The sequence below is a fragment of the Oryzias latipes genome, chromosome 3 (genome assembly GCF_002234675.1).
Source record: "Oryzias latipes chromosome 3, ASM223467v1".
In the NCBI taxonomy this organism is placed as follows: Eukaryota; Metazoa; Chordata; class Actinopteri; order Beloniformes; family Adrianichthyidae; genus Oryzias; species Oryzias latipes.
In genome coordinates, this window is record NC_019861.2 from 11,494,330 (window position 1) to 11,518,286 (window position 23,957).

Here is a 23,957-nt window from a genome sequence, read left to right on the forward strand (position 1 = left end):
CACGTTTAAAGGTTTACCAGAAAATGAACACCCTCCAGGGCTCCAGACTAACCTTTTTCACTAGGAGCACAGTGGCCCCCAATTTTAGGGGCACAACCAGAAAATTTAGGGGCGCATACCGTAAATCAACATGCTAACCAAATCTACTAATGTCTGTGTCCTCATCGATCAGAATTGATAAATACGGAGCATCCTTGATTTTCGTGCGAGTCTTCACCTTTAAAATATCTGCAATTACTCCAACGAATTGTGCGCATGCTGTATCGTTGTTGTATGTTTCGTGAAGTTTTAAGTCATTGTTCCTTTGAAGGTCGAGCTGGCTTTTGTGTTTGGTAAAGGGTAGTTCCTCTTCAGCAACCAAGTAAGCCGTGTTAAATTACACCTCTGCCTCATCTGCGCTCTGATTTACAGTCATTTGTCTTTTAAAAGCAACCGACAGTGGCGTTGTTTTCTGATTTATATACATGTCACGACATACTCGATGTTTCAGGCTGAGATTGTGTTTAAACTGCCAAGTGCCTGTACTATCGGCAAACTTTGTGTCCCCCGCCGTTCTGGGGTAGCTGCTTCAGTATTCGCAATTCATATAGTTCGACTGCTTATAATACCTCTGCCAGCTGAATTCTTTCAGCCAGTCTTCTCTGGCTGAAAGAATCTCAAAGATCCCTATGTTTCACTACGAATAAAACAGCAAACTACTGAAACGCCAAAGCGAATCCCTTCACCGGGTTCGAAATGTATAAACACCACTCAGAAGTTTGTCACTAAAGATTTTTTCTCACTCTATTCATAATTAAAAAAAAATCAACAAAAAATGACCACAAACTCCAAAAAGATCTCAGTGTGATACTTTATTTTCCTTTGTTTGACACAGTCAGAAAACACACTCACATTGATGCATCCTTTAATGATGTGTTTAATCATTTAATTAAATGAAATGGTGCCATACTTGAGCACATACGGCACTGGGCCTGCCAACACCTGATATTTAAAAAGTGTGTAGCCTGTGCGGCTTGTAGCACCAAGGAGTTCCTGCAGTTTATTTTTCACATTTACTTATGTCAATACAGTTTTTACATGCACAAGTAAAACCAAAGTGTGACTAATATAATAATGTTATGATGGTCTTTTCTCGCTGCAGTAAAAGTTGCACAGCTTGTCTATTTGCTAAAGCTCTTCCCAAAATAGTGAGACTACAAATGTGAAAAAATTAGGAATCTTTGTTTAAATTTTTTTCCTATCTAAACTAAGCAAAAAAACAAAAATGCATCACAAGCTGAATAATAGAAACACACATAAAGTCTGAGGTCTGTGTGTAAAAACCAGAGCAAACTTGCACTTGATTAATTAACTGCATGCACTAAGTGGCGCTTCAGTAAAAAAAAGGCAAAATAACACTTTCAGTCCATTTAACAATTTTTCACTGATTAAGATGAAAGATAAGTGTTTGTGGCAGGAAACGGGAAGGATAGATGCACATTGAAAGGAGGTTATAAGATTTATTGGGAATTAATTATTAGAGGTGAAAAAAGACTGCAGGCCCATTTTTGTTTGTTAGACATCGCCTATCTAATTCAACGGTATAAAAGCTTTTGGATAATTTAGGGCCTAATTACCATGATGGTGGTCATAGTAACTAAATCTGAAATGTGGCTCTGTTCTGTCTCTGGCCTGCTCCCACTCCCCCCTGGCTTCCGGGGGAGTGGTTTGTCCTGCCACCCTCGTGTCGAGTCGTTCATTCAAAGCTTTGGCAATCGGGGTCCATGCCCTCTACGTCCTCTCTGAGTCTTGTACAATGCATGTTTTGCATCATAAATTCTGTTTTTGTACCTTCAAAATTTAACTTTTCGTCATCCATGGAGAAAATAGATGATGGTGTTATCCGTGATGTTTACGTGCGTTATGACATGGGCACGTCACCTTAAATATGAAAATAAAAAACTATACACTCTTATTTTGAAAGTACAAAGGAAGTTTTGTTTTGAAACCCGGACCTATTTCCAATTTCTCTGGCCTTTTGCAGTCAAATCAACACGTCACTGAACTACAAACAGCGTAAAGCTTGCATTGCATTGTGGAGGGACAGATGTGAGACGAAGACCTGAGGGGGGCAATGTAAACATGTTGATTGATTAATGAACGCTCTAATTTTTAGTGTCAAAGCAATGGAGACGCACCGTAGACAGACCAGTGGAGATCAGCCTGACATTGTCATTTGCAAACTGCTGTTTGCTCCTATTATTGTTTGTGCTAACGATTTAGTTTATCACTTAAGAAATCCCAAACAAATTGCACATGCTAAGTCTAAAAGGCTGTGTCACACAGCCACTAAGTACATGTTGTGCATTTTCCACGGATGAAAATTGGTCATATATGAATATACTTGAAAAAAGTGAGAAAAGTTGTGGTCTTTATGTAAAATTTTCTTCAAATGTATAACGAATAAACCCTGTTAAAACCATGGAATAAGTACAAATAAACCACGAAAAGAACAAGTAAATCAACATAGAACATGCAAGATTATTGCACTGTTTATATGCAATACATTAGTGATTTGTGCATCAATTACGTAATTTTAATGTAATTTGTGCACCGGATGGGTGATATATATGTTATACATCTGTGGTACATGCATGAAAAGTCCATTAGACGTACATAGAAGGAAACTGTAGACTTTGTGAAAGACAGAAGCTATGGTGGCGAGTGCAGTTCTCTTTGCAGGATTGTGTTGGAGCAGCATCATAGCCTTTTACCTCCTAACACACTGAACAAATGCAAAAAGATGGCTGCCTCTGTGTTGTAAAGTGCTATAGAAGCTCTGGAGATGGTAGAAAGGAATCCTTTTCAACAAAAGCGGCTTAAAACAACAGAAAACACCACAATTTGTCTTTCAGACTTGACTGCTGATGATTTAGATGTAGTTCTGGTAAACAGTGAGTCTTTAATCTGGCAGCTCAGACAAAGAAGAAAAGCCACATACTGGTAAAGACACGAGGTACTCTGCTCACAAAATCTCCCAAACTCAGAAGAATAAAAACAGACTGCAGAAAGGTGTCATCGGTCCCCATTCCTGAGTGCAATGCACGGCTGTCTGTTTTGCTGGAGGTAGTGGAAAGCATCTGTAGACTGCCTTATGGTAAATTTGCTCTGAGAAGCACATATCTGTCTGGTGTATTTTCCTGTAATGGCTGACTCTGTGGATCACATCTATTAATGGGCTCTTTCTACCCATTAGCAATAAAAGATTTAAGTGCAAAAAAGTAGAACTTCTCTGCAGCTTCATTAGAAAAAAAATGTTTCTTTCTTCCCAGAAGCAAACTAAAAGATTTTACTGAAATCATTAAGGAATTCTTTACCTGCAAAAATCTGCTGGTTACTTAAAGATGTTGTGATCTTTAAAGGGTATTTTTTTTTAACCATAGGGTGGAGGTCTAGGCATCTGACCATCGATGCAGGGAGACCTTTGAGGAAGCAGTACGAATGTTTTTACCAAAAAAGAATAAAATTATTGAATAGGAAAGGGGCTTGTAGCAAATGGACAGTTGTTTTCTGTCAGACAAAGCATCTCTGCACTACTTCCTTTTTGATCCTCATAACACTTGTACCACATCTTGTCTAAATTACTGTTCAGCTGCTGCTGCTGTCATTGCTGAAAGGTTAGCAGGTGGTGCTTGTACAGCTATGTTCGTGCAGTGTGAGCTCGTAAATCACGTAACAAGGTACAAATACTTACATTCTGGTTTTTGCATATTGATGGATAATAAACCTCAGAAAATCTGGGGCAGTCCGGTTCAGGAGAGGGCTCAGGGTAACAGATTGTTCTTTCATTCTTATCCTGTGGTGCAAACTCTGTGGATGAAGGATAGGATGAGCTCCTCTTCACCTCAGTGGCGAGCTGTGCTGCTGCTGCTGGCTGCAGGTCTTGCAGCACTGGGACTGGACGTTGGAGAGGTGACAGCGGCGGAGCAGGTGGAGAGTGTGACAGAAGCGAGCAGTCAGGCGATCACGAAGACAAACTGCTTCTGTACAGACAACAGACAGACAAAAGTTCCATTTTAGCGAGCATTAAACTATGTACACAACGAGCATGTGGCGCGTTCTTGAATATACGTTTAGCCCACAGTGTTTACACTGGACAAACAGGGGCTTATTTTTCTTTATCTACTTTTTACTAAAAAGAGGCTCGCTGCTGAATTTAAGAGCGGTGCAAATCTCGCAATTTGGCCACAAAACGGAAACAGTTTGGTTATTTGCGTCCTTGCAATGGCGCATATGGATTCCCATCATGTCAGGAGAGTCGGTTAATCTGTATTTTAAAAACAACCACAAACAAAATTGCATCTCCGTCCTCACCAGATAAATCTACGTGTCACTTCCAAATCCATGTCCCTGATTGGTCAAAGTTTAACCTGCTTTAACCTGCAGCTCATGTTCAATAGCCACACGTTTTACTTGTGGAGCCTGAAATCAGTCTTAAATCAGTCTTGCGAGAGAAATTTTAACACGGAAGCCTGAAGTTTTGCTTTTACGCATGCCTACACAGACTTTTCATTGAAAGTGGCTGCTTCAATGGCGTTACCGAGGGCGATGTGAATGTAGCTTCAGAAGTGGATCTGTACACAGTAAAAGAGGGCAGATGGTACAGCCAGGGCTATGCCAATATAGTTTTTATGCAATTTAGCAGTATGCACTAAATACTCAAATGAAAGCATTTTAAGGGGTACTAACAGTGACCGACTGTGTTCTCTGTCGTACAAAAGGCATTTCAAGGTAATTTGCAGCTCCCACTTCCAGAGCAGCTGCTGCAACAACAGAGATGTTTCAGAGTTTAGCTATTAGCATCATAAACTGCTCTTCCCATCAAAGAAAATGGAATCATTCTGTCATCAGATATCAATTTTTCACATTGACTTGATCAGATTATTAAACCCCAGCTTTAATGGCAATGAATGCAATTTGTTTTATTGGTAAAAAAAAAAAAAGAAAAAAAAAGAAAAGGTGGAAGAGTGCACTTTCAGGAAACAGCAGGTTTAAATGAATGCTCACAATCTTTTAAGAAAGTACGGAGCCCCTAAAGGGCCATTGATGAAAAAAAGAATTGAAGTAAAAAAACATGTTTTGAAGTAAAAAAAAATAAATTGAAACTAACTGGTGCGCACAAGTTAGTGTCGGGTTCCCACCAGTTAGTTTCAGTTTTAAAAAAAAAGTTTTTTTTTTTTTTTTACTTAAATACAATTTTTTTTCCTCCATTTCTTTTCATCAATGGCCCTTTAGGGGCTCCGTAAGAATGTGTAGGTTGTGTAACATAAAGCATTCCACTGTTTTGTAGATCAATTATATGATAATATAATAAATCTAAACAAATAGCAGTGTAAAACTTCATTGAAAAGATAGATGAAGTAAATTGGCATAAATTTGCACCAAGACAGCATTAGACTGCTAAATATAGCCGGCAGAATACAAAATACAAAAAGACTTTCAGCGCTAATGCTGCACTTTAGAAGAGAGCAGACTGTGAAGCCTGAAGGTTCAATTATTTCCCAAAATACAGATATTTCTGAGAAAAAGCCCATTTATGCAAATTCATTTAGATAGTCCAAAGATGTTTTCAGACTATATTGTTTGCATTTAAAGTTATCAATAAATGCAGAGAAATAAACATCAATGAATGCTAAAATATTTGCAGCACTTAATCTTTATGAAATGCTAAATAACAGTAAAGCGACAGTTGAAAACATTTTTTTCTATTTTTGTTTGTATATTTCACATCAAACACTCAAATGGCTTTTAAAAAAAATAAAAAGACATTTTTGAATACACTTTATGCTCAAAGATACATGACTCCAAACCTGAAAGTTTTATGCAAATATTTGCTTGTGCTGTCATGGGATTCCTTTTTTGTATGATTAATTAATTGTGATCTTTAATTAATTAATACATGTTTAATTGCAAGTACTTTTCACCTAATAATGTCTGTGCAAAGCCTCATTTTGAGGTATCTTCAATAGAATTTGTGATATTGCGGCACAGTAAAAGATTGAAATACAACTAAAAAAGAGGCTGTATTAAGTTTTTTTTATTATTACAGACTTCCAACCTTCAGTTTTACACCACCAAGGTTTTTTGTTTCGTTTTATCAATCTTGAACAATTAGGAAAAATAAAATAAAGTAAAAATAAAAATATCGGGTCCAGAGTCCTCAGATATAAAACATCCAAAAACAGTAGGAACCCTTTTCTGAGCAATCCAAAAAATATTCAACGTGGACATCTTATAAATACCATAATTCATATCTTTATATATCTTATTCCACCGTTTAGGACAGCAACAAAAGTATAGTTTCCTTTGATCTGTTTGGTGAATTTGATCATTTTTAAGAATGTGATGAAGCAGAAGAGAAATAAAGAAGAGATTAGAAGGAGCTAAGACACGAAAAGGTAACACCAGAGAAATTTAACTATTTAAACTTTGGTCTTAGTTTCTTTAAAACAAACTTTTGCTTCATCATCTTCTGGACAAAAATATGCAGGAAGAGGTGAACTTTTTCTCCAAGGGTAACAAAACGGTAAATCAATTTTTTGTAGCTGTTTACCTGAACAAATGGGGCATTAAAGGTGCTGACTGCTGGCCCTCCCCAAATCTTCGACAACTTAAAATAAACTTGTTTAATTCCTGAAATTATAGTCCAAAACTCTCTGTGTGCTGCCACCTAGTGGCTGAAACGGTGCAGAAAGGTGCAAGTCCCGCGTCATTTCAGAAGTTCTTGTAATGCTAAACCGTGCTGAAGAACATTTAGCACATTCTTGAACATGGTATTAATGATGCTTTAAGGACAACAAGGGAAAGTATTTACCAGCTTCAAGCATGTGCAGGGGATCTGATAGTTTGCACAACTCGGATGGACATAAGCATAAATTAAACATCATCTGATAAGAGTCGCTGGACTCAAATTTATTACAGCGGATGTTTGTTATTCCCCTCACTTCACAGATTGTTTACGTGCCCATAACCAAAGCCTGCTGAATTATGATACACCAAGTAATATTCATCCAACTGAAACATTCAAGCTTCCTTTCCCCGGCATAAGGACCCTGATATCATTTTCTATCGGGAACTACACTACATAGCGGCTTGACTGTCAATCAAATTTCCCTTTGCCTCAATTTCCAGGCAGTGAGAGGAGAGAGAGGATGACTTCTGGGATCCACAAACAGAAAAATACACTTCAGCGCTCTCGGCACAGTAAACATCTGAGCCCCTATAATCACTGCTCCACCCTGTGGGTTCACAAAGCTTTGCATTGGCTTTGTGTGAGCGGAGCTGAGTGGCAGAATCAGTGCATGGAGGATCTCATTTAAATTACATTCTCATTACAGAGACTGAAGGAGGAGGGACCTTGGTGGGAATTGCAGAGAAGGTTTGAAGGTCTACTTGAGCCCAAGCAAATACTGAAATGCCTTTACATCCTTCAACTGTGCAGGGCAATAAAAGCTTTGAGCTTTAGTCAATGACAGTGAAAGAGTTGATGTCAGATGTTGCCACATAGTTTAAGATGGATTTAAAAAACATTATTTTGCTACCAGGTTGCTGCCATGTTGGTAAAATTACCTTAATAAACATTAGGCTTTTTAAACATGGTCAAATCTGGAACAGTAAAACAACTATTCATGGGCAAAGTTGTCAATATTAAATAGGGGTTTATAAAATAAAAACCAAACTCTAAATCTATGTTCATACCAGGCAAGAGCGGTTTGTTCCCAGGTTCTTGAATGTGCTTTTAGCATGGTGTTCACACTGGTCTGAAAATTTTGTCAATCTTGCTCCAAGTTTTTCGTTCACAGCTCTATTCCGATAAATGCAAGACCTTTATCGGAGAATTTCGGCGGTGCACAAACCACAATTATTAATTTCTCCTCCATGATCAATTCTCAAACAGTTAGAGAGGACGCTACCCATAAGTCATTACCAGATCCAAGTCCCTGAATGGTCAAAATTTAACTGATTTAACTGTTAACGCGCATATAATGGCTGGCCCTTTTTTTACGTAGAGCCCAAAAGGAGACTTGGGTATTGGGTAGCTGCGCGTAAACGCAAGAGTTCGCAAACCTGAAACATGTTTTTGCGCACGTTTACATAGACTTTTCTTTGGAAGTGGTCACTTGAATGCACGTTGCCAAGGGGATGTAAATGTAGCATAAGGAAGCAGAAAGGTTGGGTAATTCTACACAAGGGTAAATAGGGCCTAACGTCTGTCCCTACCTTTACTTCAAGTTTTTGTTTAAAATGTGCTTCAATCTGGAAGTCGTCTACAACATGCAAGGGTAAAGAAAGGGTGAAATAAGTGAAAGACAGGATTGTTGTACAAATTTCTTATTTTTTTCAACCCCTCCCTCAGCCAGCACACTGTGCAAGGGTTCCGTTAGTGCTGTTCAAGTGATAAGCGCTCACTCCTGGATGCACCCTGACCTTTAGAAATTAGGAAATAAGACAATCGGGCCTAGTTTGTGTCGGCATCGGATGTAATACGGGCACCTGTGGATCCCATGCACACCCTGTTCATGCAGCATTTGTGCACGGTCAGTAAGGAGCTTATGTCAAAGAGAGATAACTTACATAATTTTAACAAATACTTCACGATACACTTAATACACGCACAACATTGATTTGGTCCATTTTTATGACGTCCCTTAAGGTGACCACATAGGGAGCTAGTTTAGCTTGGGCTGGTTTGCGGCACCTTCCATCCGTGAAACCAGGGTTCGAATCCGGGCTGCTCCCTGTTCCCTTCTCTGCTTCTGTGCCGGTCCCAAGCCCGGATAAATTGAGAGGGTTGCGTCAGGAAGGGCATCCGGCGTAAAACATTGCCAAGTTAACCATGTGACTCATCCTCAAAAGAGAGGTTGTTTCGCTGTGGCGACCCCTGATGGGAAAAGCCGACAGAGAAAGAACCTTAAGGTGACCACTTAAGCCACAAGGGAACCGCAAGACATACCTGAGTTCCCTTTAAGATGCAGCCATTCCTTTCTACGGCCCTCAAGTCAACCCCTCCATATAGGTGTAAGTTACTAAAGCTATTAGTTGCTTATGTTTTGAAATTGTGAAAACATCAAATAAACTTTTTAGACAATTTTTTTTCCACATCTTTGAACAGTCAAGCACTGTCATAGATGTTTGATTTTTTTAAGCCACCTGTTATTTCAAAAATATTCAGGTCTGCGAATCATTTTCTTCCTGCTGTACTTAAATTGAAGCAATAGTACAGATGATAAAATTGCAATTGTGGCAGCAATATTAAGGAACATTCTACTTTGTGTCCATCTGGCCCCATCGCTTGCTGTTAATCATACAAAATACACTAATTTTGAGTTCAAACGTTGACAAAACCCTCTGTTTTGTGTCCTTGTTCCATTTCAAAATATACCACACCTAATCAAACATTTGTAGCAAGGAACATACTGAATAAATTTAATTCCTATTTCCTGTTCTTTCTCCCTGCGTGTCACTTCTGGCTGGACTACTGTAAAGTTCAGGGTCATCCGAGGATAGAAAAAGCTGAACAAAACACCCACACCTTCCTGTGGGAATCTCTGCACAGGTAAAAAAATGTACTGATTTTTCCAAAGAGGCTAAAGCTTTTAGCAGACGGCTATTATATCATAATGTGCACAAGAGTGGCTGTTCTCAAATGGGTTCTTTGGTCATTTAAATCACAATTGCTACTTATGCAAAGTGTGCATTTAAGGTCACATATTTACATTTTTGTCTGCTGAAGAATCATTCAGGCTGATCCAACTCTATGCCAGTAAGAAATCTCGACTGACAATACAGAAAAAGGTAATATATTTATTTACATGGCAGCAAGAGAGCAAGTAGATTGAAATGGGAACCTCTCACTCTGTCCAAGACCCCCAGCTTGTTCTCTTCTGAACACAGCTTTGGAGCAGCTTTTTGGATCAAAAGAAAATCCTTCAAAAAAAGATGGCGTGTCACTGTGAGTAATCAGGAGATGTCCCCTTAGTGCCTACCCGCCAATTTTAACTGCACCCCCCTTAGTACATACACCCCTCCCCCCCTCAATATATACATCCCAACATAAACACACACACATGCACACACACACTCTCTCAAACACACATACACGCACACACATTTTGCAAGGAAGGTGGGACCTAGGACCATCTGTCCCCTGCCTCTTCCCTGGTGGGGGGTACGGGCCCCTTTGCAACGGCGGCCGTGTCCCCGGGGTGCCGGCTTCCTGGGCCCGGCGGTGCTCTCTCCGCACGGTGGGGTGTTCACATTACATCTGAGCCGGGGGTGTTCGTGTCCCTGGGGGGTTGGTTCTGGTCCTTGCTCCTGAGTGCTGGGCCCCGCCAAATTTCCAACTGTGGCCGAGCCTGGTCGGGCCATATTTACAACACCCCTTGTGGGCCCTCTTTTTTCCCCGGGGTTCCCCCCTCCTGGGCGGGGGCGGCGGGCCCCTGCCTCGCTCCTCCCTGGACCAACCGTGGGCCGGGCGGATGGCTGCCTGGAGTGCGGAGCGGGTCTCCCTTGGGGGGGTCCTGGCTCGTACCTGGGGTTGGGGCGGGGGGATGCCCGGAACTCCTGGGTGGTGGTGGGGTGCTCGTCTGGGGCTGTGGGCGTCATTCTCCGGTGGGGCCCTGCGTTGGGTTCTCCCGGCGCGGTGGGGGGCTGCTCTCCTGGTTGGGCTGGGGCGGCGCTCTCTTTCCCTCCGTGCCTCCCTGCTCTCTGGCTCTGGGGGCCTTGCGGCGGCCCTGCTGGCCCTGGCCTGGGTGGCGGGCTTGGTCGCCCGGGCGGCGGTTGTTCCCTGCCGGTTCCCGTGTGGCGTTGGGGGGATTCCGGCTGCCGCTGCTGGTGCGGTGGGGGTTTTGGGGTGGGGATGGCTGGGCACTCTCCCTCCTTCTTTTCACGTTCCACCATCCATTTTAGAAGAACATAAACACTCACCTGAGCACAGGTGTTAGCTCAACAGACTGAATGACTGAAATATTTCACACTAGTTGGTTTTAAGGCATAAGTATGCGTGTGAACACTATCTGTTTTGTGTACATGTCGACAGGTGGACATTTTTGCAACTAACAGGTGTGTTTATAACATTTGAGTGTGTGTGTTTATAACATTTGAGTGTGTGTGTGGACAGGCTCCGCCCTTTTTTTTATTTTTTTTATTTTTACATTTAAACCTTACCATAATGATTAACAACCAGTAAACTTGTTGCTTTATGCTGCTTCATGGTCTTATCCCCCTTCCCCTCCTATTATCACCCCCTACCCCCCCTCTCTCTAACGTCCCTCTCTCTTCTTCCCCTCTTTCCTTTTCTGTCCGGTCCAACACCAAAGATTTTCAGACATGTTTGAAATTAATAAAGTTTGGCCTCAATTACAAAAGGGGTTTATTCAGACATACCTTTGGTTTGTCTGAAGATTAATAACCCCTCTTGTTAAAGTAAAATATGTCCAACCCAAGAGGCCCTCAGCTCTCATCTGACTGCCCAGCTGTTGGACAGGACAAGTTAAAAAAAACAAAAAAACAAAAACAAAAAAAAACAAAAAAAACAAAAAAAGATGCGTGTCGGTCTCTGAAGCTGCAACCTTCCCTTCTCAATGACAACAAACCTGAACGACAATGAGGGACTCATTTATTAATGTCATCTGCTAAATTACAGCAGCTTAAACAGTGATCTTTCAAACATGCAACTTGGATCTCTTCTGTGGTTTGGGGAGGAGGATGCTTCTGCCGTCTGTGAAAGTAATATTTAGCTGAGTTCACTCGACAGCTGCTGCTGAACAGCTCAGCCTTCTGCTGCTGCTGCTGAATAATACACACTTACAGTAAAATATGCCAACCTTCGAAAGGAGCACGCAGGATGATTATCCTCAGATGAGCTCACTTTTCTGACTTCTTAATACCCCATTATTGTTACTATCTCACTTTTGGAACGCTTTTGTTCAAGAGATATGCCTAACAAGACACCAAAATGATACAACATTTCTATCTAGATTTTCTTGGTTATTTCATACTGGCTCACATGGGACAAAATCTGCAAGATTTAGTGATTTAGGAGCACAAACTTTGATCAAAAGGATCATCTTTGATATATGGATAATGTACCGAATACATATTTGAACACCTACGTCATTTAAATAGGGCCGAACAGACTGGGTGTATTTTGAAAATCCATAGTGATTATAAGGCTATATTAAAGCATTTGGGCCAAGCTTTGGATCTGTCTGAAGTTAATGAAGGTGAAGGATCTACACACACAGCCAACACACAACTATGCAGCCATCGTATAGCCTCACAACCTCTTTCAGTGCAATAAAAACAAAGAACTTTGTTTTCTTTTTTTTACCAAAACTTCTCAAATTTGATGTCATTATGACATATTTTATAGCAGGGGTTTCCAACCTTTAACAGTAAAAGAGACATTTGGGCCTGTTTTTTCTGATGAAAACCTAGTAGGAGCCTCAGACTCTTCTTTTATCCTTTAGGAATATTAGATATCACTTTGCATTCATTATGTTGTTACTTTTATAATAAACATAAATTCTAATTTTTTTTTTGCCATGCTTAAAATCAGTAATATTAAGAAAGCAGGCATTATCTCAGAATGTGAAATTCTTTTTTAATTTTGAAAAGGTTGTTTGCCTTCTTTTCAAAATAAAATAATTACCATGCAAGACAGGATCATCAGTGCAGCTAATGTGCTCCTATGAAAGGTTTTAAACAACACAAGACTTTAATGTCATTTTTTCTAGTTATGTCTTAGGTCTACTTTGGTGAGCCGTTATCCTTTTTTCTACTTATACTGCTGTTAACTTGAACATCATATATGAATTCATTGGTTTATGATCCAGTGGGAAAAGTATATGAAGAAATTTACAAATATGTTTTAGCAACTCCCCTTTGGACAGCTAATGTGCAGCATAGACAATATCTGCTTTAAACTCATGAAAGATTAGACTTTTGCTGAGTATTTAAAATTTGTGCAATCTGGAGGAAGCGTAGAGAGAACGAGACCTCGTGTCAGAAAGGAAGTAAAAAAAACGTTACTAAGTTCATCAAAATTTTTCGGTGCGCCTCAGCCATAAATGTATCAATTTAACCAATTTAAAATTAATCTTTAATTTAGTAACTCTTATTTTTGAAAATTGCTAAAATTTTATATTTCTTCAGCCAGAGAGCCACTTAGGAGGGGTCTTTTTTTGATCAATTACAAGTAGCTTTTATTTGATTGTAGCTTCACAAATTCTAAAACAAAGAGCACTCTTCTTTTAAGGAAAGAAAAGTGCTCTTTGTCAGTCAAAGACAAGTAGTTTGACACATTTAATTCCTGAAGATTTGTCCTCTGGACACCTGTTGACACAAAATCAACAGACAGGTGCTTGTTAAATACTGGAATGAGAGCAGTAATACTAAAAACAACGCACGACAGGACATATATCTGTTATATAATTCAGCCCAATGTGATTCAGCCCTCATTACAATCATCATTGTTAGGTTTTATGGTCCTTATCCAGCTTTGTCCTCACAACCAAAGCAATCACAGCCAACCTTTCTTCCACAGTTTAGTTCTTAGTCCTAAAAAAATCTATTTCCACAAACAAACTGAATCCCCAAGCTCTCTGGAACAGCCTACATCTCGAAACCATCAGCAAGCTCCTAAAAATATTTGACATGTAAAAGGACAGAACAGAGGTCAACATTGTACTTCCAGAAACAAGGTTTTAAATGTATGTGGGCAACACTGTTCTATGAAATCTGATATTTCATCTTCCACCTGTATCCACTGTTTTTTCTCAAATGAAAGTAGTTGGATGAAGGCTGCGGTCATGTGATTTAGAGGTTTTAGAGAGCCAAATTGAATAATGTTTTAGGATTTCAGACTGCTGTTGAATTAATGGAAGTTCAGGACTGCCAAGTGTTCCTAAATGATCTGCACTTGGTTTCAGTTCATTTTATATTCAAATTACTTTATTCAGAGGTCAATTATGTTTTTTCTGATTGCTCTAATTTCCCTTTTCAGTCTACAGGTAAATATAACATCTCAGTGAGTCTCCAGCCAAGTAAGACTTGAGATCACTGCAAAAATGAATTTGTCTTTTTCTTGTGGAAACAGTACAGCTACTGTCAGAGGTGTGTGACTTATTTCTCACTCTTCTTGCTGTCTGTTGAGTTGCAAACAACAGCTCTGCACTCATAAATATTTATTGGTTACATAAAATCTTAATTGCCTCCATGTAGCTTGTGAGTAAGCTTAGTGTGAATCAGTGTCTGTCACTCGACTAAGAGGGAGTGTGCTGAATGAATAACACTAACGTGACTTCTGGTGCTTAGATGGTGTTTGTAAGAAGGTAATGGAAAATGATAAAAACTTGTAAAAAGTTTTTCCGTGACTCCGTGCTGTTACATTTTTTTAAAGTCCTTGTTTTTCTCACAATGTCATTGATTTGTTCGAATGACAAAATTAGCCACTAAAGTTCGACTCCTATCATCTTTTGATATATGTTTAAAGTGGTCCCAGTGGTCTTTTAGATATGATCATGCTATTTATAGGCAAAATAAAAAACCTGTGGCGTTTTCTAGGACATAGTTTCTGCAGAGCGCCAGTACAGGCCTCTTCTGGAAGAAGATGACTTCTAGTACTTCTCGGATGAAGGAGGAAGCACGGACTCTTGGTTTGAAGGCAAGAGTGACACTTCTTATGTACGTACGCTAGGGTACAGTCAATTACTCTGAATAAAAAAAAAGGTTCCAATGAGAAATTTTACAATGTTCTTTAATAAGTGTTTCACAAAGCATCAGAAATATTTCAGAGGAGTTTTTGATGAGTAAGGATCAGCCAGGGGGTGGGGGGTGGTTCTCCGTATTCACGGATTCTCCCTATTTGCGGGTGTCTCTGGTCCTTAACCCCCGCGGATACGGGTGGAATAATGTAGTTCATCAGAAATCTCCCACTAAGTTGTTGGTGGGACTGCTGATGTGGAGTAAGCCTGCCCCCACTTCCCACCATCCCATTTATTTACACGCTTTTCTGCTAGCTTACAGCCCCTCACAACTCTTACCTAACATTATTGGTGCATCAAAAATGGCGGGCAATATTCAAGCTATCTAGTCGTACAAAGATGTTCATGGATCTAGTAGTCTACAAGTTGATGCATCGGAATGGAGTGGAACCTTGGAGTGCTGCTCCACTCCATTGCTCCAATCCACTGCTCCAATTGGAGCACCCATACGTCCTAGCAACAGGCCTTAACCACCTTAACCGGTATTTTTTTGTCTGCTCCTGATTCACAATGGTTTCAATAAAGAAATACTCAGAAACACAATGTTTATCATGAGAAAAAAATGCCCCAAGAAGATGTTAAAAACACCCAAAACGCGATTTTTATTGGAGTGGGTCTATAATTTTATTGAAAGAAAATGACTGCCTATTTTGTGTTTATAGACTAGACAAAACTAGTTTTGTCTCTAACCAGCCTAACCAACTGTTTGGTCATAGTGAAATTCAAACAATCTGCAGATTCTGTCCTTTGTTCTACATTTGACCATTGCTTTTGTTCCATGTCACAATGCATTTTGCGTTTGACACGTCAAAATCTTCACTTTTCATTTTGACCTTTAAACCACATTTTGGAAGAAAGCAATCAAAGCAGCGTTCGACTCTTAGCCTCTGACAAAAGCCTGCATTTAGAGAAAAACGCAAACACTTGTCAGTTGTTTAAAATAAATAAATTACTGTTGTCGCTTTGTAACAAGGGTTCAAGATTTTATTAACAGTCACATGAATGGCTACTGGTGAAAATATAGAATTAAATACTCACTACTTTATAGGAGGTTTCAATTCAAGAAGTTTCATCATTAAAACTGCAGCTTTAAGTTACCTAATGATGTTAATAATGTCATATTTATCATGTTAAATGGAGCAGAGGTGCAATACTTGAAATTGTGTGCTGTATAAAAATCAGTTGCCATTTAAAAACATTACCAGTTGTATCTTTAATTGATTTTTTTGACTATTAAAAATTGAAAGTACAGCCTGTTTCAACAACATGGCTCATGGCAATTCGGAGTCTGTTTATTCCAAACAAAACTACGAAATGTATCTGAAAACCACAACAACTATGGAAGCGATTCTGTATAATTAAAAATAAAAGTCAATACCAGAAATGCTGTTTCATTTTCAACACTGCTTATTCTGTCACCTAAATAAAATGATAATGAAAATGGTATTTGACATTTCATTTTCAAAAAGTTCTCTGGTAAATGTGTAGCAAAATTCATTTAGAAATGTCTAATTTGATGATTAAAATGGATTAACAGAAATGCTTTTTCATTTTCACAATGTAACTGCATGAAATGACTCAAAATTAAAAGTTAAAAATTAATCAATGCTTTTTCACTTCTACTTAAAAACTGCTTATTCTGTGTCATAATTAAAACAAAAATGCAAAGAGGGGATTGCATTTTCATTTTCACATCCACCCTGCGAATGGTGTGGCATTATTCAATTCGACTTAACATTTGGGGAGGCGGGGCGATGACGTCAGTGCTATCTCCGTCTGTCCAGCTGCGAAGAGACACAGACATGCTAGGAGCAGTGGGGCCAGGCTTGTGTTAGGGGCAGAGAAGAGGGCTTTGTGACGGTTATGGATTCCTGATGATTATACACAGCTTTTTGCGACTGCGTAGCAGCATTTCCGCCTTCCGCGGTCCTCCTTCAGACGCACCGCGGTTCGTCGAAACCTTCCCAGGGACTAGCTTTATCTTCGGACCTGCAGTCGCCTTCGCATGGTGGAGCGAGAAGCCCCGCGATCTGAGGCTCCAAATCGCCGAAGGTGGAAGTGCTGCTATGCAGATCTTAGAAACTCTAAACCATCATAAGAATATGCGTTTCCAGTGGTGTCCAGACAAAATAAAGGCTGATGTAATTCCCACATTTTTACATCCAAGATGCTCATTGTGCCATTGGCCGCACGGAGTTTTAAGTACCTCAACGGCTAATGTTTTTAGCACATATTAGCCTAACGCTAACCCATCTTTCGGGTCCTTGCAGCGGAGAAAAAAGCACTGACCACACGGATTTAAAAACATATGAGCGAGCAGGCCCTTAATAATAATCATAACAGTAATAAAGCACATTTAGAAGTTGGTCGCCTGCAGCTTCCCGCTGAGTGCATGTTGGTCCAATCAGCAAACGTTTAGCATGGCGAAATCTGCTATAGCTGTTGATGGGGCTCCAGCTGTCATCGAACACCAAAATCAGCAAAAGCAGAAAATGAAAAAGCATTTTGAAGTACTGATTTTCCATTTAAATTTTTTGTCATTTGATGCAGTTACATTTGGAAAATGAAAAAGCATTTCTGTAAATCCATTTTAATCATCAAATTAGACATTTCTATATGAATTTTGCTACACATTTACCATAGAACTTTTTGAAAATGAAATGTCAAATACCATTTTCTTTGTCATTTCAGTCAGACAACTCTTGCAGAAGAATATTTATTTCACATCATCTTTAGGTTGACATTCACAATTTGATTCACAACTTTGTTTTGGCATAAGGCTCCGTTCAATTCCTTGAGACACTTATTTTTCCATACACTTTCGGGTAACAACCCCCGTAACGGAGCCCACAGGTGGAAGCCGGGGAGGAGGGAGGGGCAAAGAATGAGCGCTGAAGGTAAGAGAGAATGAACAATTGTACACCTGACTTAAATAGGACGCTAAGCAGGTGGGTTAATTAACAGACCCGCCCTAGGGGAGTAACCTGCAATTCTGCCGAGTGTCTGCCCGAAATGCGACGAGTCGCTTATTTCAGTCAGACAACTCTTGCAGAAGAATATTTATTTCACATCATCTTTAGGTTGACATTCACAATTTGATTCACAACTTTGTTTTGGCATAAGGCTCCGTTCAATTCCTTGAGACACTTATTTTTCCATACACTTTCGGGTAACAACCCCCAACACCAGGATCATCCAGAAGAAGAAAATGTAAATGTGAATGTATAATCAGTGTGATGAGGTGTGTTTTCGGCGTCATTCCTTTTCACTTCATTTCATTTCATTTCATTTTCCAGTATGACTGCTATGTGTTTACCCGGCACCATTGACCGATTGGCCGCTCCCTTCGAGAACCACTCTACGAAGGGAACATTCTATCTAGTGTATCTGCTATGTGTTTACCCGGCACCATTGACCGTTTGGCCGCTCCCTTCGAGAACCACTCTAGGAAGGGAACATTCTATCTAGTGTATCTGCTATGTGTTTACCCGGCACCATTGACCGTTTGGCCGCTCCCTTCGAGAACCACTCTACGAAGGGAACATTCTATCTAGTGTATCTGCTATGTGTTTACCCGGCACCATTAACCGTTTGGCCGCTCCCTTCGAGAACCACTCTACGAAGGGAACATTCTATCTAGTGTATCTGCTATGTGTTTACCCGGCACCATTGACCGTTTGGCCGCTCCCTTCAAGAACCACTCTACGAAAGGAACATTCTATCTAGTGTATCTGCTATGTGTTTACCCGGCACCATTGACCGTTTGGCCGCTCCCTTCGAGAACCACTCTACGAAGGGAACATTCTATCTAGTGATCTGCTATGTGTTTACCCGGCACCATTGACCGTTGGGCCGCTCCCGTTCACCAGGGGAGCATACTATCTGAAGAGAGAGAGAGAGAAGACTGGAAGGGAGCAAACGAGATTACACAACCTGATTCAATTTAAACCCCAATCATTTAATCACATCATTCGCGGCTTCCACCTGACTTAACATGTTCTTCATTCAAACCAGACTTATTTTTCTTTGAGCTGCTAATATTTCATCAGAATTTAATCTAACATATCTCTGAAACGCAGATGAGGACCACCTTCCCATAGCTTTTAGCGTAGATGACGGAACGTGAAGAGCAGCAGTCGTTGCAGCGCCAATTCTCAGGGAATGCAAGGTGTAAATGTCTGCCGGAAGACCGCAGGATGAGCAGAGACTATGAAACTTGGAAGCCATCCAACTTCTAGTCAAGGGTTTACAGCCATCCACGAGGAAAAGAGGTGCTGACCAGGGAGTAGTAGGTCGGAGACTCAGGAAGCGTTGCATTGAAGAGAAAGGACAGAAAGCAGTATTAGTTTTTGCTATGACTATTTGAACACCTTTACAAAATTTGTCAGTCTTAGAATGCTTAAGATTGATGGAATAAAAGTGCTCAGTGAATGTTAAATCAGAAAAAGTGAGATCTATCTGTGGGTCGAAAGACAAAGTTCTAGTAGTGTATTCACCACATCTTAAGAAACCATAGAACGCCATCATAATAACAGCTTCTAATAGATGGTCTACATAGAGAGAAATGAATCCAGCACGTAATCTTAACACGAGTTTATGAACCATAGGTAAAGTCAGTGGTAACCTTTTGTCATTTCCGGACGGGCGAACCCTCAAGAGGCCGTTGAGGAGCAGACGTAGGGTAGGGTGTCCAAGAAGATTCGTCGCTGACAAGGAACAACATCTCGTGTGGAACTGGATGGCGGCCAGACAGGATTTGATGCTCTGAACTTGGTACCGACGATTCTCAAATAAGTGTACAACAAATGCACAGACTAATGGTATCTTAATAGGAAAAGGGGAAGCTTGGATACTAGTACAGAAGGAGCGGTAAGATGTCCAGAATGAATCGTATGATTTAATGGTAGATTGAGCCAGGCCAAACCTCATATATCCAGCAGCAGATATTAGTAATTCATTCAGTGGAGAAACATTTAATTTAGAATCATCTGCTGGAACGCAGGGCAGGGGAGGCTGTGAGGATTGGCATTCGGACATAGATTTTTGAATTCCTGAAATTTAAAGCGAGAGAGGGCGTCAGCTACCCTGTTCACATGACCAGGAATAAAGGTAGCTTTAAGTATAAAATTATTCAAGACACTAAACCAGGTCAATCGCCTCATTAGACAGTTAATCAATGCACATTTAGAACGCCCTTTATTAATTATATCCACTACGGCTGCGTTGTCGCAAAACACCATTATTCGTTTCCTTGACCACTTCTCTCCCCATAGCGCGCATGCTACCACGATAGGATATAATTCAAACAAAGCTGTAGATTTAGGTACGGCTTCGAGAATTCCTGCGGGCCAAACATCTGCGAACCATTCGTCATAGAAAATTCCCCCGAAACCAACGGACGGAGCGGCATCCGTAAATATATGAAGGGAATCCGAAGATTCAAAATGATCATTATAGAAAAAGGAAACACCATTCCAGGCCCCCAAAAGGAGCGACCAAAAACGCAAATCGGACAGGGAGCCACCGTCCAGAACAACAAGATCGTGGAGGTCCGGAACTGAACTGGCAATTTCGAGAAGCCGGGAAATGAAAGAACGGCCATGGGGTATAATTCGCATAGCGAAATTCAAATGGCCCAATAGGGAAAGCAATTCCCTTTTCGTCACGCGTCCAAAGGACAGAAAAGACGAAATGGCCTCCCGAATACGAATGAGCTTATCGGACGGCAGGGAAGCCTGCATCGAAGAACTATCGAGAACGATTCCCAAAAATTCTAAACGAGTGGACGGACCACAAGTTTTCTCAGGGGAGAGAGGAACACCCAGACGAGAAAAAAGCAACTTGACCGCAGAAATGCAACGATGTGGGGGCGAGGATGGAAAATCAATCAACAAAAAATCATCCAAAAGATGCAAAACATAAGGAAGCCTAAAAGAATTATACAGAATCCAGCACAACGCCTCAGACAGAGAATCAAATATTCGAGGACTACTTCGACAGCCGAAAGGTAAACGAACGGAAAAATAATACCTAGAGCGCCATCTAACACCAAAGATATGCCACTGTGAGGGATGCAACGGCATAATTTTGAACGCATCCGAAATGTCAGCTTTCCCCAACCACGCACCCTGTCCGGCGGTTTTAATCATAGACACGGCATTATCAACAGAAGCGTAGAAGAGCGAAAAAGGCTCACGAGGGATCAAGCTATTTATGCTTGGAACAGAAGAGTTATGCGGGGCGGAGAGGTCTATAATAAGGCGCTTCTTTCCTGAATATTTCCGAGTTGCTACCCCTAAAGGACTGACCCGAAACAAAGGAAACGGAGCCCTGGAAAAAGGCCCAATCATATAACCATTAGAAACCTCCTTTGCCAGGAGAGCATCCACCACTGCAGGTTCTCTACGAGCGGACAACAAATTCCCGCAGACATAAGACACATGAGGAAAAGAACTCAAACCGGCGAAAAAACCCTGAACTAAACCAGTGATAAGGTAGTTCACAAAACAACTGTCAGGGTGAGAAGCCAGGGCAACAGAGAGAGCAGACACATCCACCGGAGTAGAAGGATGCCCGAAGTTTAATTCCCGGAAGGCTTGGAGCGGACCCTCCGGGGGCACACAGAGCGAGGGTGGCTGTCCGCACACACGCTACAAAGATGCATATATTTACAATTAGGATAAACACAGACACCTTCATTAAAAAAATGACAAAGCGGAGCGCGAGAACGTGAACGGAAAGGTACCTGTCCCCGCGGGAGGAAAGGAGGGGCAGAACCAGACGGCTGAGCAGGAGAAGTCGAGAGGGCACGCATTGCAGTCTTCGGACAAAGCGAGGTGGAGTGCGAAAACGATCCACAAACGCTGCAGGTAAGGGCCCGATGGCCGGTGAAATGTCTGCTCATAAGCGTCAAATCCACGACGGACCAATCCAGACGTTGATTAAATTTCTGAACGTACAACGCCGCCTTAGCCGAAAAGGATTTATGATAGTCGTAGAACAAAGAACCGCCATACGTCAAAGCCAGATCAGAAATAATTGCGAGATACACGTCCAGCTCCTCGCGTCGATGAGGGTAAACCTCGCAAATCACATCACGGAAAACCCCGAACGCGACAACGAATTCAGCTAGAGTCAGACCTTTGTCCAAGCGGGGATCGCTGTCCTTCAGCACCACGGAAACATCCCCGCAATCCACAACACGAAGATCAGAGGAGGATGAGCCACACAGCAGGATCTTAACCAGGTTGACGTCATTACCTTTAAGAATGTTCGCTCTCAGATTGGCGGGGATAGCCGCAGCCGGCGGAATGAACCTGGAGCCCAGCAGAGGAGCGGGGACGGCGGTCTCCAAGGATCGCGGGGGCGCGGCACCGACACCAGCGGGATCGAGCAGCGCGTGATCAGGAAGCGCCGCAGGCATGAGCGAGGAAGAGGCCGGCACCGTAAAACCCGGCGAAGAGGGCATCACTGCACGCTCCACAAAATTGATCCGGGAATTCATTACATCCAGAGAACGCTTGATATCCACGAGAGAGGTCACAATGGAGGCTTCAGCCGAAGGCGTGGAGACACAGTCACGAGAGGGCCCGGGAAATACGGCGACGTCAGGATCCACCGCCGGAGCAGCACGCTTCCGGGAGGGAGCTTTTCCTTTTCCTTTCCGGCGAGCAACACTGGTATCACGATCGCTGGAAACCTCGGCCTGAGCAACAAAATATCCAAACAGATCCTCGTGAGATAGACCCGCGGGCACCGGAATGCCTTTGTCATACAAAGCCTCCAAAATACGGTGGACGGGCCAATCCTGCAGGCGCTTGGCCGAAATACGGGAGCTGCGGCGCCGAGGACGCGGAGCCGCGGCGGCGCCACCGGGAGAGACGGACACTGGGGGAGCAGTCGCTGGAATAACAGAGAACTCCCCATCAGAACACGGAGGAAAATCACTATCCGAGCAGAAAGGCGGGGCAGACATCACGACGCCAAGAAACACCAGGACCAAAGTCGTCAACATCAGAGACATGCAAAGAATGAGCGCTGAAGGTAAGAGAGAATGAACAATTGTACACCTGACTTAAATAGGACGCTAAGCAGGTGGGTTAATTAACAGACCCGCCCTAGGGGAGTAACCTGCAATTCTGCCGAGTGTCTGCCCGAAATGCGACGAGTCGCTTATTTAAATTAAGTGACAGAAAAAGCGGTGTTGAAGAAGAAAATGAAAAACCATTTTGGCGAATTGCTTTTTCATTTTAATTTTGAGTCAAAAAATGCAGCTTTATTTAGAAATGAAAAAAGCATTTCTGGTTTTGACTTTTATTTTTAATTATGCTACAAAATCGCTTCCATATACAACATTCCAGAAAACTAAAGGGAAATCGCCCAACACTGAATCCTGGAGACCACATTTTTTATTTAGGACGCTTTCCTGAGTTAATTTCAATGTTTAATTACTCTGAGTTGAATGCAGCCCACTCCATTTTACATATTATAATTTAACATTATATTTACTTCATATATTGCAATTTAATGTTTCATATTTTAGTAGTTGTCACTCTCAGAAATGATGAAATGAAATATTACAGTCTAAAAGCGTCATTCTTTGTCAGGCTTCCATGAACAGGTCCTCTTTGGACCATCTTTGAGCTTTTGTTGGTATGCCTTCTTCACTCGGGGACAAAATATCTCCTTTTGTGACGACTGAAGGGACCAATTTGTAGCAGTTTCAATTCTGGTTTTATATATATATACAGCTTTAAAAATACTTTTTTTTGTTGTTGTTTGCCCTTTGTTTGACATCCATGATAGCCAGTAAAAAGTCAATGCAGAAAAATGTCTTAAAAGTCTGAACCTGAAGCTGTTCTTACTTCAAAAGAGATTTTTCACAGCAGGTGAAAAAGACTGACTTCCTCAGAGATATTTTAAAAACTCTCACGTACAGATTACCACGTTTTTTCCAGAGACTCAAATGTTACAATTTAAAAATATCGAGCTACATTCACGCTGGTCATGTGTAGCGTGTTTATGAAGATGCTGAACTCAGGTTCTTGAATGCCCCTTAAGCATATGGTGTCCACACTGGACTTGTTTTCCCTGATACTACCCACAGTTGGAAGAGGCTTGGTGTGGAATGCTGAATCTTGCTCCAGGCGTCTT

General features: G+C 41.4%; 1 protein-coding gene across 1 annotated transcript in view; it reads right to left on the reverse strand.

The window, feature by feature from the left end:
* Window positions 1-836: 836 nt before the first annotated feature.
* LOC101166699 (A disintegrin and metalloproteinase with thrombospondin motifs 7) overlaps window positions 837-23,957 on the reverse strand; it is a 202,016-nt gene continuing 178,895 nt past the window's right edge. Inside the window, exon 24 of the mRNA XM_023952917.1 lies at window positions 837-4,022. Within this exon, the coding sequence (XP_023808685.1) occupies window positions 3,880-4,022 (143 nt within the window). The 3' untranslated portion in view covers window positions 837-3,879. The remainder of the gene's footprint in view (window positions 4,023-23,957) is intronic.